The sequence below is a fragment of the Hirundo rustica genome, chromosome Z (assembly GCF_015227805.2).
Source record: "Hirundo rustica isolate bHirRus1 chromosome Z, bHirRus1.pri.v3, whole genome shotgun sequence".
Classification (NCBI taxonomy): domain Eukaryota; kingdom Metazoa; phylum Chordata; class Aves; order Passeriformes; family Hirundinidae; genus Hirundo; species Hirundo rustica.
Window position 1 is genome coordinate 17,523,211 of NC_053488.1, and position 16,138 is coordinate 17,539,348.

The following is a 16,138-nucleotide window of genomic DNA, read 5'->3' on the forward strand; positions in this document are numbered from 1 at the left end:
TTGCCGTAAAAGCAGTTGTATTTTTAAGCTGTAACCCTGCAAATGCACCCATCAGTAGCTATCTTTGGGAAAAGACTAATTTTTGCTTTTCTTAGAAGGATGGTCAGTAGGCCTCTTGACAGTGTGTTCAGCTTTCTGCCTCACAGGGGAGACAGATGAAATTGTTTTCATATTCAGCTTGATGTGCTTTCAGTACTTGATGTTACTCATTCAGGCAGCTCCATCTTGGTGGAGTGCTCCTGCTGCAGGGAAACTTCAGCTTCATTCCACTTCTGTGGACCTAAAATAGCTTTTACAGTATCTTCTTTCTCTTAAACTAATCTTGTACTGAGATGATGATACTGTTTCCTTGAATCCTCAAGTGCTACATTTCAGCCTTTGCTTTCTATAATGGTATCTATCTATCTACCTACCTACCTATTTATTTATTTATTTATTTATTTATTTATTTATTTATTTATTTATTTATGGTATTTTTGTGGTTTCCTGAATACTTTTGAATGGGTGTGAGTCTTAACTCACATTGGAGTATGATGTAAAGCACAGGTAGTTTTTGATTTTCTGAAGAGATGATCTGTTAATTGGATACTAATTGACTACTGTTTGTCAAAAACTGAGAAAAATACATATCTGTTTATTTAGTGTTCGGAAACATAAGTATTTTCTTTATCTTCTTGTTCTTTAGTTTCCAAAAATATTTTTAGAACTACATATGTTTATTAAAAGCAGTTTAATGTCTAGCAACTTTGAATGTTAATTAATCAGGGTTTTTTTGCAGTAATCCATAGAAAAGAAATCAGCTTTTACTGAGTTTCTGATTTTAGGGGTTTTAGTACTATTATGTGCACGACACAAGCACATCTGATGCTCTGCAAGTTTTTGCATGTTCCAACTTAAACTCCAGTGGAAACAATATGTATTATAAAACTCTGAAATTGTTTCAAGTTATTTTCTAGTGAAGTTCAGGCTATTAGTTGCATCACAAATTCAAAACAGTTTGTAATTATGCTCTGACATCAAGCAAATGGTGATTTTGTTGTCATAAATTTGTGAAAATCTTGTGAAAAGTGGTAGATTCTTTAAATGTTGATCCTAAAAAGATGGATTAAATAGATGTAATAAGTTATTCCAAATGGTCTTCTGTTGGGTTTTTTGTAGGCAAACACAATTCTTCCTCATTCTCACAGCCATCACTTGCACTGCTTACCAACACTGATGAATATGGCAGCATCCTTCGACATCATGAAAGAGAAAAGACTGTAAGAATGCTATGTTACATTTGAAAACATAAAATTCTGTCACAAAATGCCATCTTCTGCATACTTTACACAATTGAAACTTCCTGATGGGAGAAGTCAAATAATTTGATAAATTCATATGTCTTTAATATGTATTTCTTCTTCAACTTTGTGGTCTTAGTTGCTTTTCTTTGTAGAAGACAAATTGAGTGTGTTGAGGTGTCTTTCACCTCTAAAAATATATTTGTTAACTACTCTTGCTATTTCTGATCTCTCTTGTCAGATCGGTATTCTGATCAGTGTATCATAATGTTGTCTTTCTTTGTGTTCTCAGTGATAAATTACAGCATTTTTCCAAACTGCTAGTGATAAATGATAAATGCTGCTTGTAGAGTACTTCCTAAAAGTGTAGTGGTCTTCTCTTTTTTAGTTTTCATGCATGTCAGTGGAAGATTCTGATAGGAAATGACACTACTAGTTTTCAAAAAAAGCATATCTGAAATTTCAGGAGAGGATATTCCACATGGCCAAGGTGGTGAGATGAAAGAAGGAATAAAGAGCAGAAGATGGATGCTTGTGTATTACCTGGAATTGTTGTTTTTTGCATTTCTGGACATACCTGATAGAGTAGTAAGAATTCCCATTTCCGTTGAAATAAAGTGATTTTTTAGAAGTAGGGGTTTTTATTTGAGGAGCTTGGCGTTGGTCAGCACTCTACACTGTTTTGTAGTCTGAAGGACTGTAATCTGTGTTACAGATTAAATTTAAATAATTTAGATAAGTGACAAAATCCAAAGGTATTTGTTTAAAAATAAAATAAAAGCACTCTCCTACACTGCATCAGTTTTTTGTTTTGGGGGTAGAAAGACTTAACCCCTCTTTTTTAGACTTCCTTATTTTTATTTGCTCAGTAGGTGGGCTATTTTTCTCCTACCACTGTTTTTAATTAACTGGTTTTACCCATGTCGTCTGTTATTTGTGTTACTCCCTATCTTTACCCAGACAATAGAAACATGCTGTTGCTGAATTGTTTAGAGATCAGAGCCGGAAGTGTACTATTGATACTCCTGCCACCCTTGAGGGGAGGCAGGGTGGGGATGAGAATGTGTGAGAGACACTTTGTTACTCTAAGTTGAAGCTAGGGCTCTCAACTACCAACTTTGCTGCCGGATGTCGATCTCTCATTGTGACATCTCACAGTGGAAATCAACTTTAAACTTTCCAATATCCTCTCTGAACTGTGACAGGCACCACTAATTGCAGAGCAGAGGAAGAGTTATCAGTAAGGGTAATACTCAGGTACTAGAAATTCTAAAAGATAATTTTACATAAAATTTCAATATGAGACTGACCCTTGTGGATGTACAGAAATGTCTGTAAAGAAATTTTTTTTTGCTTCAGAATTGTTGGTCAGATCTTTCTTGAACTGTTTACTCAGAAGGTGGTGGTCCTCTTTGGTCTGATAACAATTGCTGAATACTAATGATAACATTTATTTTTACTATTAGGAGAGCAAGTGCAGCCCTCAACTGCTTAAAACGTTTTCACGAGATGAAGAAAAGAGGCCCTAAACCTTACAGCCTCCATTTAGATCATATTATTCAGAAAGCAATCTCAACACACCAAAAAAGGGATCAGTACCGTGTACAGAAAGACATCTTTATTTTAAAGGTATTATGACAATTCATTTTTCAAACCTGAATTTAACACTGTGTTCCAGAGACTTGGATCCTAATCCTCAAGCTTTACTCAGTGTAAATCAGAATCATTTGTGTGATTCTGTGTAGTATTTTTTTATCTTGTTTGCCTTGCAGGTACTTGTGGATACTAAATTGCATCTCTAGAAATTAAGAAATGGAATTTCAATAACTTAATGCTTTTTGCAACCAGTTGTGATCTCTTACTGTTAGGTTCTTAATGCAGTACTACAACCTACTATAGTATATCTGTAACTTACCTTTAAATGCACATTACTGTGAAACACATCCATTTTAATGATTTTACATGAGCGGTAAGTATTTCATGCGGCAAGACTTAAAAAGATGGTGCAGGTAAACCTGTTGTATTTTTCATATTGGTATTCCAGGATACGGAAGAAGCACTCATCATGAACCTTCGAGACAGCCAAGTTCTGAATCACAAAGAGAACCTTGACTGGAATTGGAATCTAATAGGGACCATACTGAAGGTGAGTTTACAAAGGCCATGGTAGTATGTTGAAGAAATTGTCTGGGGAAAAAGTCTGTTTCACATATGAGCTTTGACTTTCTAATAGTCATTACAGAGTACATCTAATAATTTGTTTTATTTCAGGAAATTAGAATCTCCTGGGTTTAGTCAGTGCTGCTGTAGTCTCTTTATATACAGCCCTTAAATTATATTCAAAAATGAACAACAGTTAAATTCACATTTTTCCTAAGAAGTGTGTATTAAATGTTATATGTCTTTATTTGTATAGAAATTTACTTTTCTAGAATTAGGTATATTGTCTTTAAAGCTCCTAGTAGTTCAGACTGTAGAGGGATACTGCTACTTTCAGGTTCATAGCAGATTTTTTTTAAATAATGTGAGCTGAAGGTTATAGTAAGAGATGGGTTCTAGATCAAACTTCAGATGCTTAGACTGAACTACTTGTGAAAACTTAACTAAATGTTTTGAACTAATGCAAATACTTCTGTAGCATCTATTTCATTGCAGAAATAATTTCTTCTTGCATCATAAAGGAAATACCTCATGGAGTGAAGGGCATTGTTTTAGATCTATATAAGTATATTTAATATATTTAATGCAGAGATGTTAAGACAGTACGTCTTTCTGTAAGCAGAAAATAATCTTTGCTCAACTAGGAAAACTTTCTGAGTACTTAGTCTTCAAACCAAAATCACTCTAAAATGTCATTCTGTGCATCAAAGCCATCCTTCAGCTGAGTAGCATTCTCTTACCGTCTTCTTTATTGTGTTGTTACAAAGATGGTGAAAGTTCAAAAAAGGATTAATGGTGACAGTCATAATCAAGACTATGTTGTTTTTTTGAGAAAAAGAAAAGAAACTAAATATTTCTGTGCCTTTTTTTCAGGGACCGATAAAGTTGAAAGAGCAAGAATCTGTCTGGTATAAAGACCTGAATATGAATATGACAGTAGCTTTGCTCCACCAGATTTCACTGTTAACACAGACTTTTTTACTGCCATTATAAGATTTACTGGGTTACTAGATAACTGTTAGTCATAGATACTTTGATTCCATATTAAAGATACTATCAGAAAACTGTTTTTCAGAATCTCACTGTTAATTAGTCTGTGTAGTATTCTGGCAGTGGAAGCCTTATGTAATTGACTTCTAATGTGTTTGGGGTTTTGTAAAACTGAAATTCATGTCAGACAGCCAGTTTCTCTGCCATCTCTCACCTCCCCAGCAGTGTATTTTCTAGTGTCCTGTCAAGACTTCCTAATGTCTGAAATCTAGGGACTTCTTTCTGAATGAGAAGTGTGTATGTTTTCTGGCTTACTTTTAACCATTTCTGTTCCTGTGTAACACCAGCATAAGCTGAGATAATGTTACCAGAGTGGTTGACTTTAGTCCTCTAATGAGCAGGATCCAGATTCCAGTGTCTGAAATTTGTTACCTCATGTGGCTGCTCACCTCCCCCTTGTCTGTTGCAGCCTTGTATCTGTAGAGCTAACCACCTTATTGTGTGCATCTCAGGTGGTGCCTCACTGCTTTTTTTCACTTGCTCAACTTGCTGTCTAAGCTGCTAAAAGATCAGCAAAAGTGTCAGCCTCATCTGTATCTGGCACTGTTACATGATGTAGTCAATTTTACTAATCATTAACTAATGCAGTGTGTGTCTTTATAATGGAATACCAACTGGAAATGTAGAACTGTGTCATGTAGATAGCGAAGAAAAATGTTTGATGCACTTTTTTCCATTCCTGACAAGAAAATATTCCCTAGTAGCAACAGAAAAAAAATTTGAAACCATAGAGACAACAGATGGCTGTAAAAACAGAGGAAAATGTAATGCGAAGAAAGAATAGATTCTGAAGAGAGTATTACTTTTCATGTGGCCCTTCTTAATACATCTTAAAAATTATTAACAAGAGAATTTAAGTACCATTTTAATAAGCAGCATTTAAGTGATCTGTAACAGAATAATGATTACTTTTAAACCAAATCCAATGAATATTGAAAGCAGTAGCCAAAAATTATTTCCTTGTTTTGGATATCAAATTTTGTTATTTGCAGAAAAGAAACCAAGCAAAATTGTTGCTTTTTCATCAGCTTCTCATAATTTTTTTGTTTTCATTTCAGTTGTGGTCTTGTACATGTATCATGTGACCAACATTCCCTGTCCATCTCTAGAAAAAAATTGAATGATTCTTGAAGCAGGCAGTGTGGGCTTTTCAATAAGATAATGTCCTTTCTAAGATGTAACATTAGGTGTAAGAAATTTCTAATTATTAGGTAAATACAAATGATAGAAATAAGTGAATTTTATTGACTAATCAAGGACTGATGTACAAGTTTCATATAATGCTGTATTTGCTGTTTTTTTCTAGTGGCCAAATATAAATCTAAGGAACTACAAAGATGAACAATTGCACAGGTATGTAAAAATTATGTAGACTTTCTTTGAAGAAATCAATTCGGAAAACTGGTTTTTACTATTGCAAGAAAATATTCCCTAGATGTATCACATTTCTACAATTTAATCTATAGATAAGAAGTTAAGGTATCAGTTAAGTTAAGGATAATTAAGTTGCAGTATTTGCTTTAAATAAACAGGTGTTTAAGGTTCTTTTTTATGCACAGGTACTTTATGTATTTAGTCCCTTAGGAATCATACCACCTTTGCAAATGCTAAATTTAATTTTAAACCTTAGAAATGTTACGCTTGATATTTAAAACAATAGTGGTTTATGTCAGAGCTTGGAAAATTTTTACAGAGTTAAGTCTATAGTTAAAAAAAATTTTAACTACAGCTTTCATCAAAAACCAAGAGGAAATTATTTCTAGTTGCTGTTAATGGCAAGACAAGCATGTGTAATTTGGAGGGAAAAAACCAAACAAACAAACAGCAACAACAAAACAAAAGGAAAAAAAAAACACACCAACCAACCAAAAAACCTCCAGTACAGTTCTGGTTCCTTTCATGTCTGTTGTCAATAAGACATTTTTATTACTTTTGTGCCTGTGTGGTTATAGAGTTACTAATTAGATCTTGGAAGTGCTTTTTAGCATGTGCTTCAGAAATAGATTACTTTTTTTTTAAGAATAGGTCTGTATTTGTGGGCTTGAAAGGCTACTTCCAGAATTGGGGGAAAACCCAAAAGATAAAATATATGGTGAAAGACTCGTGTGTCTCTGTTTTAAATTTATACCAAGAAGTAGTCAGGGTACTTTTATGAAGTATTTACAGCATGAGCAGTAGTTCCATTGTTATCATAACCATAATTTAATTTTGCGTTTGTATTTTTTCTGGGTTTCCCTGAAATATTTGTTGTCAGTCTGTACTTTGGAGTAAGGGATTATTTTCCAAATCTGGTAGTTTATAACATTGTTTTGCTAAAGCAGTATCTGCAGTTCTGACTGTGACACCAACACACACTCCTCAACCTACCTGTGTGGCTTAGTGGTCTTGTTCCATGGTTTTGTGCTGCACTAAGCATTGGTCAGTGCTTAAATAATTTAATTTCAAATAAATTGGGAAAATCTAGAATGGAATTGGTCTGAATCTTCTATAGTTCATCAATCCTTTCTGCAGGATTTTGAGCTGTTGCTCCTATTTAGTTATAAGTAACTAAGCCTCAAATCTCTCTAGTTTAACTGCTGATGATTAAAAAAATTCTGCCACTTTGCTTTTCAAGTGTAAATTACATTTATTTCTCCTTCCATAAATGGATCTTTTTTTAATGTTAGTATTGTTGTGATGGTCTTATAGCTGTTAAAGTGAAATTTCAGGTATTTTTTTAAAGATTCCTTCATTTCATAGAGATGTAGTTAATGCAATGTATGTATACACACAGGATCACAGAATCATGAAAAAGACCTCAAAGATCATTGAGTCCTAACTGTTCACTGCTAAAGCTTGTTTCCAAGTGCCATGTCTATATGTCCTTTAAATCCCTCTGGAAATGGTGACTCCAGCGATTGCTTGGGCAGTTCAAATGCCTGACCACTCTTTTAGTCCAGAAATTTTTCCTGATATCTAATCAAAACTTCCTTGGGGGCAACTTGAGGCCTTTTTCTCTCATTCTGTCACTTGTCATCTGGTAGAAGAGACCACCCCACCTGGGTACAACCTCCTGTCAGGGAGTTGTAAAGAGCACTCTCCCCTGAGCCTTCTTATCTCCAGCCTAAACACCCCCAGCTCCCTCAGCTGCTCCTCATTGGACTTGCGCTCCAGACCCCTCCCCAGTTCTGTTGCCCATCTCTGGACTTGCTCCAGCCCCTCAATGTCCTTCCTGTAGTGAGGGGCCCAGGGGGTCCCAAAATAAAACGCATGCACATTGATAAACACACACACACACTTAAATATACATATAGATACATATGTGTATCAATTTACATGTCAATATATGTTTATTGCTAGTAACCCAGGATAAAATAATTTTTATTTGACAAAACTTAAAGTTAAGTCCTCAGGTTTCCTTGGTCCTGTGTTTGGCGTTAGGGTTGGTGGATTACTCTGACTTTTTCAAATATGAGTGCAGTTCTGTAATTAAGTTTTCTTAATGCCTGACAGATCTACCTTCTGATGAAACATTTTGTGTTATTTTAAAGCACAGTTGTGTGTTTATTTTTTGAAGAATTGGTGAGAGGAGGATCTTTGCTGAAGACTTATTCCTGTGATGCAGAACTCAAGCTACATTGCTTACTGTGATTTTAAGAAGTCTGAGAGTGTGTTAACAATCACTGTGTCATGCTTTAGAAATGGTTAAGTGAGGTGTTTGGAAATAGTGTTGCTGTATAAATGAGACTTTTTCCCGTCAGAACACGAAAAATCTGTTTTTCCCAGTAGCAGTAACTATAACAGCTGAAGAAAACTCTGGTCACAAGTTTCTTTTCTAAGCTGTTTGTTAGTGTAGATAATACCATCTTTGGAACTTGCTGCAGGATAAATTACAGCAGAATAAATTATGAGAATGAGAAGGAAGCTAAAGCTTCTGAGAGCATAGAGATTTCAAGTTCCTTTGCTTATATTAAGTAATGGTATAGAAAACCCTTTATAACACACAGTACAGCAGCATCTCTGAAATTATGTCTGGATAGAGTTAGTACTGTTACCTGCTACCCTTTTGATAATAAGGCTTACTGACAAGAAACCAAGAATAACCCATTTTTTTCTACTAGCATCATTCTGTATTGTGAGACTGTCCTTATCATACTGAAAAAATAGCCAAATCTATTTTACTTTCTATAGGTTTGTAAGGAGATTGCTGTATTTTTACAAGCCCAGCAGTAAGCTCTATGCTAACCTGGATCTGGACTATGCCAAGGCAAAGCAGCTCACTGTTGTGGGTTGTCAATTTACTGAATTTCTTCTTGAATCAGAGGAGGTAAGAAATTTTCAGCTACAAGACTGGAAGTAGAATGAGTAATCTTGCCGAATGCCACCTGGAAAAACCTTAATTTTTGGTAAAGACTTCTGAGATTTTTGGGTGTTAAATCTAAAATTATCAGTGCAATTAAGAAATACAGTGAGAAAATTTGAGTAAGAGGACTGCGTTCATGTGGAAGTTTTATTAAAAGCAGCTTTGTTAAATACAACTTAGAGTTTGAAGGAATTTTTTTATTATGTATGTATAACCTTCCTTTTCTAACTCCTTTTTTACTAGAGACTTTTATGCCTCAAGTCAGAGGAAAATGTCATTAAATAATACTTGACTCTTTTCCTCGAAAGAGAGAATTAGTCCTAAGATGTCTCCATGTTTAGCTCCTTTTATTTGCCTTGAAACTTTTTCTTTAGTCTGAATTGTTTCGCTGCCGCATTTCTGGTTTTTGTCTGTGTTGTGTTTGTACATTTTAAGAAATTTAAAGTAATGAGTTTCAGTAAAGAAGAGACACATTTCTGTTACTAACAGATGCTATTCCTTTTTATTTTGCTAGGATGGACAAGGTTACTTGGAGGAATTGGTTAAAGATATTGTACTTTGGCTCAACTCTTCATCAGGAATGAAACCTGAACGTAGTCTTCAGAATAATGGGTTACTAAATACCCTTAGCCAGCACTACTTCCTGTTTTTTGGTACTTTATCTTGTCACCCTCATGGAGTGAAAATGCTTGAAAAATGTAATGTGTTTCAGTGGTGAGTGCTTTTATTTGGTTTAAATTGTACTTACAGTGTAATAGTAATGCAAATTTTAAACTGTGCATGAGGGCCACCATATGAAAACTTTAAGGTTATTTTGGTGTAGTTACAGGTAAAGACTCACATTTTTTTTCCTAAGGTCTTCTAGTCTGTCATTACTAAGCAGACAGAGGTGATTATGACACAAACAGCTTACTGTTTCCTATCCACACCTGTGTGACAGAGATGAGTATCAAGAGGGATTGTAGTTAGTGTACTGAAACATGCAGTGTGGGCGAATAGGAAAACAGTCAAAACTCAAAACACACAAACCATGGAAAAATGGCAGGTACCATAGTATTTGTGAAATGTTGATGTATGTTGCACTTAAAACTTCAGTCCAGTATATTTGAGTGAAGTTCTGAAGCTCAAAACTTTGTTCAGGTACAAATAAACTTTGCTTCCTTTGGGAATAAATTAGCTGGTGACTAGTATTAGTTTATCAACACATAATCAACTTTAAGTAAAAATGCAAGTGCTTTTATGTACTCCATTTTATCTTTTATTGTTGATTTTGTTGATTTTAAGAAAGCAAGCTTTTTACTGGCTTCAGAAAACTTGGTATATGATAAAATAGAGACAGTTAATAGGACTAACTTAATGGCAAGCTTTATACAAAATGTTTTACAATGAAGAGTTGTTTGCAGAGCTTCATGAGCATTAATTTTTATACCTATAATCACTAATTATGCTGACAAAATTTTTACAGAGCCATTATAAAAGATGTTGGTTTGGGGTTCTCCCTTTTCAGTACATTTTATCCCTATTTGACTTTATAGTTATAACAATTTAAAGTTACTCCATTTCATTCAAGAACATATTTTGTATTCTTCATTTATAGTAATAAAAGTATAATTCAGAGTATTTAGTTTAAATTATTGATGGTTCAAGTTTGTTCAAATACTAATTTTATTTTCTTCTTCCTCCCCTTCCGTGCCTCCAGTCTTCTTAATCTTTGTTCTTTGAAGAACCAAGATCACTTGTTAAAATTGACTGTTTCTAGTCTGGATTATAGCAGAGATGGGTTGGCAAGAGTTATCCTTTCTAAAATCCTGACAGCAGCTACTGATGTAAGTTCAGTTCAGTTGCCCTCCACACATGTATTTTATTATTCAAGGTGTATGACTTTGTTTTTAAGCTGTTATATATGAAAAAGGTTCTTATTTTTGTATTCAGAGAAATGATATTCCTACAAGTGTAGCTTTTGAATATGTTGTGAACTTCATATTCTGTATTGTGTTGGTGCTCAAGAAATGAAGTCCTTCAAACAGAGCTTTCTCTCATGTATGAGGGGACTAAAGTCTTGATATGTATAACTAAGTGTAATGTGATTGTTTAGGTTAGTGGCATCTGGAATCAATTGTGAAGGCATTGTCACAAACAGCAATCTGTTTTTCTTGCAGCACTAAGCACATTAGCCTTCTAGGAGTAGATACTGTTCTGATAGTGATTGAGGTTACTTAGTGCATTGGAACCAAGTAGATGCTATAGCTAGAGGAATGAGGGGTTGGTTCGGAAATAGGCATTGGGATTTGTTCTTCTGAATCAAAAAAGGTGAATGGGGATGAAAAAGTACAAGTGGATGTGGGAGAGGAAACTTGACTTTTAAAGTAGCATTGTTGTGGCTGTGCCTTCTCCGCACCTCGCAGATGCCGGCCCCTGGCTATCCCCTGTGGGTCTGCTTACCTTCTCCTGGAACGTGGGAGTGTGTGGGTTGAGTTGGGCTGCCTCTAAAGAGGACTCCGTCTGGGGTCAGAGCTGCCCTCTTTTCCCCTTGCACAGGTTTCCTTAGAAGCCGAATCACCAGGGGTGCGTGACGCCCAGAGACTGATTCTCCGGGCTATCTCAGCCCCAGTCCGTTCGCAGGGTCTATCCCGTCTCCGGGGGGGCCCTGCGTGGGCGCCGGACGCTCTGTCACTGCGAGGGGGCTCCCCACGTGGCTCCAAGCTGCTCTGCCGGTATGGTGTGCCCCGCGTTGGGCGCCACTCTCCTGTGGCTGTGCCTCTTCTGCACTGGGCAGATGCTGGCCTCTGGCTGGCTCAGATCTGCACAGCGACCAGGACGTTTTCAGTCCGGATATGTAAGCAGGTTAACTTTACCTGCTGGGCTGGGCTTGTCAGCGGCAGCTGGACCAAATAGTGTCGTGACAACGGCGGCAATAGGAAAAGGATGGCTCTCGGCTAAGCAGGTTTAAAGATGTTTATTCAGGCCGAACTGCGGGAGCACCGCAGCTGGTCCAAACTGCAGGCCAAGAGAGAGTTTGAAATTCCCTCTCTCATCTTATAAGCGGGGGAGAGTTCAGGGGAGGTTACAACAAGATAACAAATCAGGGGATTCCGGGGGCAACAAGGGGTGTCCACCCCCAAGCCTCTGACCACTGATACCAAGAGAAAAGGAATTCCCCCCCCGGGGCGACCTATCACTCGACGCCTTCCCTCTGGGATTTCCCTATCTGGGGAGCGGTCCGAAGTGATAGACAAGATGCCCCAGAGTCAGGGCGGGAGAGGGGATGGACAAGGATAGGTGGGGGGTGGGATGATGGACATACATTTGTTACACAGAAAACTCAAAAGGGGATGGACTGTTACAGAACCGGGGATACAGTGAACTGAACCATAACATAAAACTTCTTATAAAAACTTAATAAAACAATTCTTGCACTGCCACACATTGTTAGACAATCAAGCACTGATGTCAGGGAGATAGAGGACAAGAAGTTAAAACATAACTAGTAAAGAATATTCATAACTTCAAAGGAAGTTATTTCTATTGTCTGAATAGACAGAATGTGTTCTAGAGTAGATACAAGAGAGAAAAATTTAAGTAATTGGCTTTAAATGTCTCACTGTGTTTTGGAAGAGGAGGACATAAATTGAGGATATTTCTCTGAAACTGTCAGAGATATGATTCTTATGGATAAAGAGTGGAGTCTGAAACTAATGAAAACAGTTGAGGTTGACTCATTGAAAGATTAAGCTCCCTAGTGAGTGTAATATTTTTAATTGGATTCTAAATTCTCTTCAAAAGATATAATAATACAATAATAAAAGAGAGGATTGGACACTTATGGTGACCAATTTACTTGTGATCTTAGATTCAATTTACCCATTTGCTAAGATAGAAATAACTCTAATAAACCGTAATTTTAATAGATACGGTGTGTATCACAGTTGCTTGCTTCAAAATACAGTAACTGGAAGGTATTTTTAGAAGTTATAAATCATTAGCGGTGTTAGTTATAATAAAACAGATGTGAAAAGCTGAAACTTAAGGCACCATTTATTTTTTTCCATTCAAGAAAACATTTTCCTTACTTTGCAGAGCTGCAGGTTGTATGCAACAAAACACTTACGAGTGCTGCTGAGAGCTAATGTCGAGTTCTTCAGCAACTGGGGAATTGAGTTACTGGTGACCCAGTTACATGATAAAAATAAAACTATTTCTTCTGAGGCACTTGATATTCTAGATGAGGCGTGTGAAGACAAGGTGAGCATCCCTTCTCTTTTTAACCTATTTTTGGTATGCTGCTCTTATGCTCTTCCCCTCTGTCTTCCCTAGTAGCAAAGTACAAATATGCTGGAACCGACTGATTTTTTCCTTTCTCAGTTGTCATTGATGAACTTAAAATAGTTTATTAGGCCCCTTTGATGAAGCTACTGCAATATTGCTTACAAGAAAACATAGAAATCTGGGTTATGCATTGCAGCTTATTTTGTTCATTATACTTTCTGTGAAGTGATTTGTATTTAATGACAGAAGATACCTCAAATTAATAATATTAGGATTAAGTTGGCATTTGATACTTGTGAAAAACTTGCTGCTTCATTACAAGCAGAGGGTTGTAGTTACTGCAGTTTTATATCGTGCTCAGGTACTCTTTATGTGTTCTTAATTATTGTAGGCCAATCTTCATGCCCTTATTCAAATGAAACCAGCTCTTTCTCATCTTGGAGACAAAGGTTTGCTTCTACTCTTAAGGTAAATGTTGAATATGCTTTTTGACTTCACACTGTGGAAACAAATAAGTGGGTTTTTTATTCAAATTCTGGGGCTGTTTAAAATAGAACGTCAACTGTCTGATTTTTTTTTCAGATTTCTGTCCATCCCAAAGGGGTTTTCTTATCTAAATGAAAGAGGTTATGTAACAAAACAGATGGAAAAGTGGCAAAAGGTAATACTAAGAAGAAAATGTTTGCTAGATATTAGGAGGAATTTTGTAAATATGTAGATTTAGGACAGAGATTCTTAAAATAATTGCATTTTAATATACCTGTAAAGCTTACGTAAATACATTTATTGCATCAGTGACATAACATTTTTGTTGAAAAAGGTTGGCAGAGACTTACAGTTCCATAGCTTCTCTATACCACCTGTGTTTTTGATTTACCAAGACCTTTATATAATTTTGGTATTTCAGCAAGTGTTTCAGGATTGTAATGACCTTCTAAAATAGGTTGTTGTGGAAGGTCATTATCTAGAAAAGTGTGCAAAGGAATGCTTCTTTTCAAGATATCTGTTATCTCTACTTGTTGGCAATTAAAGTTAAACGTAGAACTCAGGAAGACAGAATATGTCATTTGATTATAAGAGATTGGTCACATTACTGTTGGTAACTTTTTTAGTAGTTCAAGTGTCACTTCTCAAGGAGTGCTGAAATGCATTATGATCTGCTGAAATTGAGTTTGTCAGATTTGAAGTATTTCTTTCTTCCTTTGTTTAACAGTTTCCCTGAAATAATTACGAAATCAATTGTTGACTCGGCAAACTCATTATATGTGTGAAGTGCATTTCCTTGAGGTCCACCTTCAAATAATAAAAAAAATTCAGTCTTTCTTAAAGTACCTTCTTCAATTATCTCTTCCTTGTCCAGGCTCATAAACCACTAAATGTACTGTGTCAACCCTCCTCTGTCTTCTTACAGGAATATAACTTAAAATATGTTGAATTGATTGAAGAACAGCTTAATGAAGCACTTACAACATACCGCAAACCTGTTGATGGGGATAACTATGTTCGTCGGAGCAACCAAAGGTAAATTTGGGAAGATGGTGTTTTGAGCCATAAGCTGGTGGGACTGATCCGGAGAGCTGTAAACTGAAATGTATGAGGGAGAGGTGTACCAACAGAATTTCAGTTTATTCTGCTTGTGGAGCAGTACATCAGCACAGTATGATAAACATGGAGGATCAACTGGATGAATTGCTTAGCTCCCAGAGTATAAATATGATTTATTTTACAGCTTTTATATAATTAGTTTTAGACAATTTTTAATAGTTTTAATAGAATTCATGTTACAAAGATTTGGTGGATTGAGTCCCATGATTGGAGTGCTGGAATGGAGGGCTACAGGCTTTTCAGGAGGGATGGGCAGATGAATGTGTCATTCTATATACAGAAGAGGTTTGATTATTCAGCCCTTACAGTTAGTGGTGATGTGGCTGAGAACCTCTGGGTGAGGATTAAGGGGATGCACAACAGAAGAAATGTAGTGGGTGTCTGCTGCTGATTGCTCAGACAGGATGTTAGTACTGATGAGTCATTCTATAGACAATTAGGAGAAACTTCTGGATCAGTAGCTCTTGTTCTTATGGGCTTCCCGTGGAAGATTTCAACTTCCAGGCATCAAGTGCAAGTATCATAGTGCAATGACAAGCAGCCTTGGAAATTCTATGTAGGAGAAAGTCTGTAGGAGATACAGGCCATCTTTTCACAGGTACTCAGTGAGCCAGCCAAGAACAGCTCCTCAACTTGCTGTTTGTGAATACAGGGCTTGTGATGGAGGGGGGTTCTCTAGGCCACTGTGATCACGGCATGGTTAAGTATAAAACTTTCAATGAAATGAGAAAAAGCACAGCAGAGCTGCTACCCAGGACTTCAGGGGAGCTAACTTGGGGAGCTACTTTAGCAGAGTACATTTCTGAGGTCCAAGGAGTCCAGAAGTGCTGGTCCATTTTTAGGAGCTATCTTTTAGAAGCAAGGGAATAGGCAATCCCATGGTGTTGTAATTCAAGCAAGCAGGGCAGAGGAGTCACTTTGGCTGAACAGGGAGCTCCTCATGGAGCTCAAGAGGAAAAAGAAATATGATCTCTAGAAGGTCACACTTCAGAGGAAGACTATAAAACTGTGATTCACATAAACAGGGAGAAGGTACAGAAGGTCAAAGCACATTCAGGACTGAAACTGAACAATAATCTGTCATACAAGAAAGACGAGGTCTGAAGAAAACACTGAATCAATACTTGCATAAGATGGTCACCTGACTTACAGGGATGAAGAAAAACAGAGATTAATTAAAATTCTGTGTGTTTTTTGCCTCAGTCTTTAGCAATATCGATAGAGCTTGGGCTGCCTGGTTCTCTGAGCCAGAGGTCCACAAATGTGGAAACTGTGACTTTCCATTTGTGGACACTAACATTGTAGGGGACCATCTGTATCAGCTGAATGTTCAACAGGTCAGCCTGGTTCCCACCAGGCTGAGGGACTAGCCTTGTCAGTGCTATCCCACCAGTACTGAGGGAGCTAGCAGACGTTGTATCAGGACCCATCCCTT

The 16,138-nt window shown here is 36.7% G+C and overlaps 1 protein-coding gene across 1 annotated transcript in view; it reads left to right on the forward strand.

Annotated features, from left to right (window-relative positions):
* RICTOR (RPTOR independent companion of MTOR complex 2) overlaps window positions 1-16,138 on the forward strand; it is an 84,734-nt gene that overhangs the window by 47,951 nt on the left and 20,645 nt on the right. Inside the window, exons 16-26 of the mRNA XM_040089664.2 lie at window positions 1,159-1,259; window positions 2,747-2,909; window positions 3,325-3,426; window positions 5,797-5,843; window positions 8,661-8,796; window positions 9,347-9,546; window positions 10,532-10,658; window positions 12,910-13,074; window positions 13,490-13,566; window positions 13,681-13,759; window positions 14,510-14,619. Coding sequence (XP_039945598.1) covers window positions 1,159-1,259; window positions 2,747-2,909; window positions 3,325-3,426; window positions 5,797-5,843; window positions 8,661-8,796; window positions 9,347-9,546; window positions 10,532-10,658; window positions 12,910-13,074; window positions 13,490-13,566; window positions 13,681-13,759; window positions 14,510-14,619 — 1,307 coding nt within the window. The remainder of the gene's footprint in view (window positions 1-1,158; window positions 1,260-2,746; window positions 2,910-3,324; window positions 3,427-5,796; window positions 5,844-8,660; window positions 8,797-9,346; window positions 9,547-10,531; window positions 10,659-12,909; window positions 13,075-13,489; window positions 13,567-13,680; window positions 13,760-14,509; window positions 14,620-16,138) is intronic.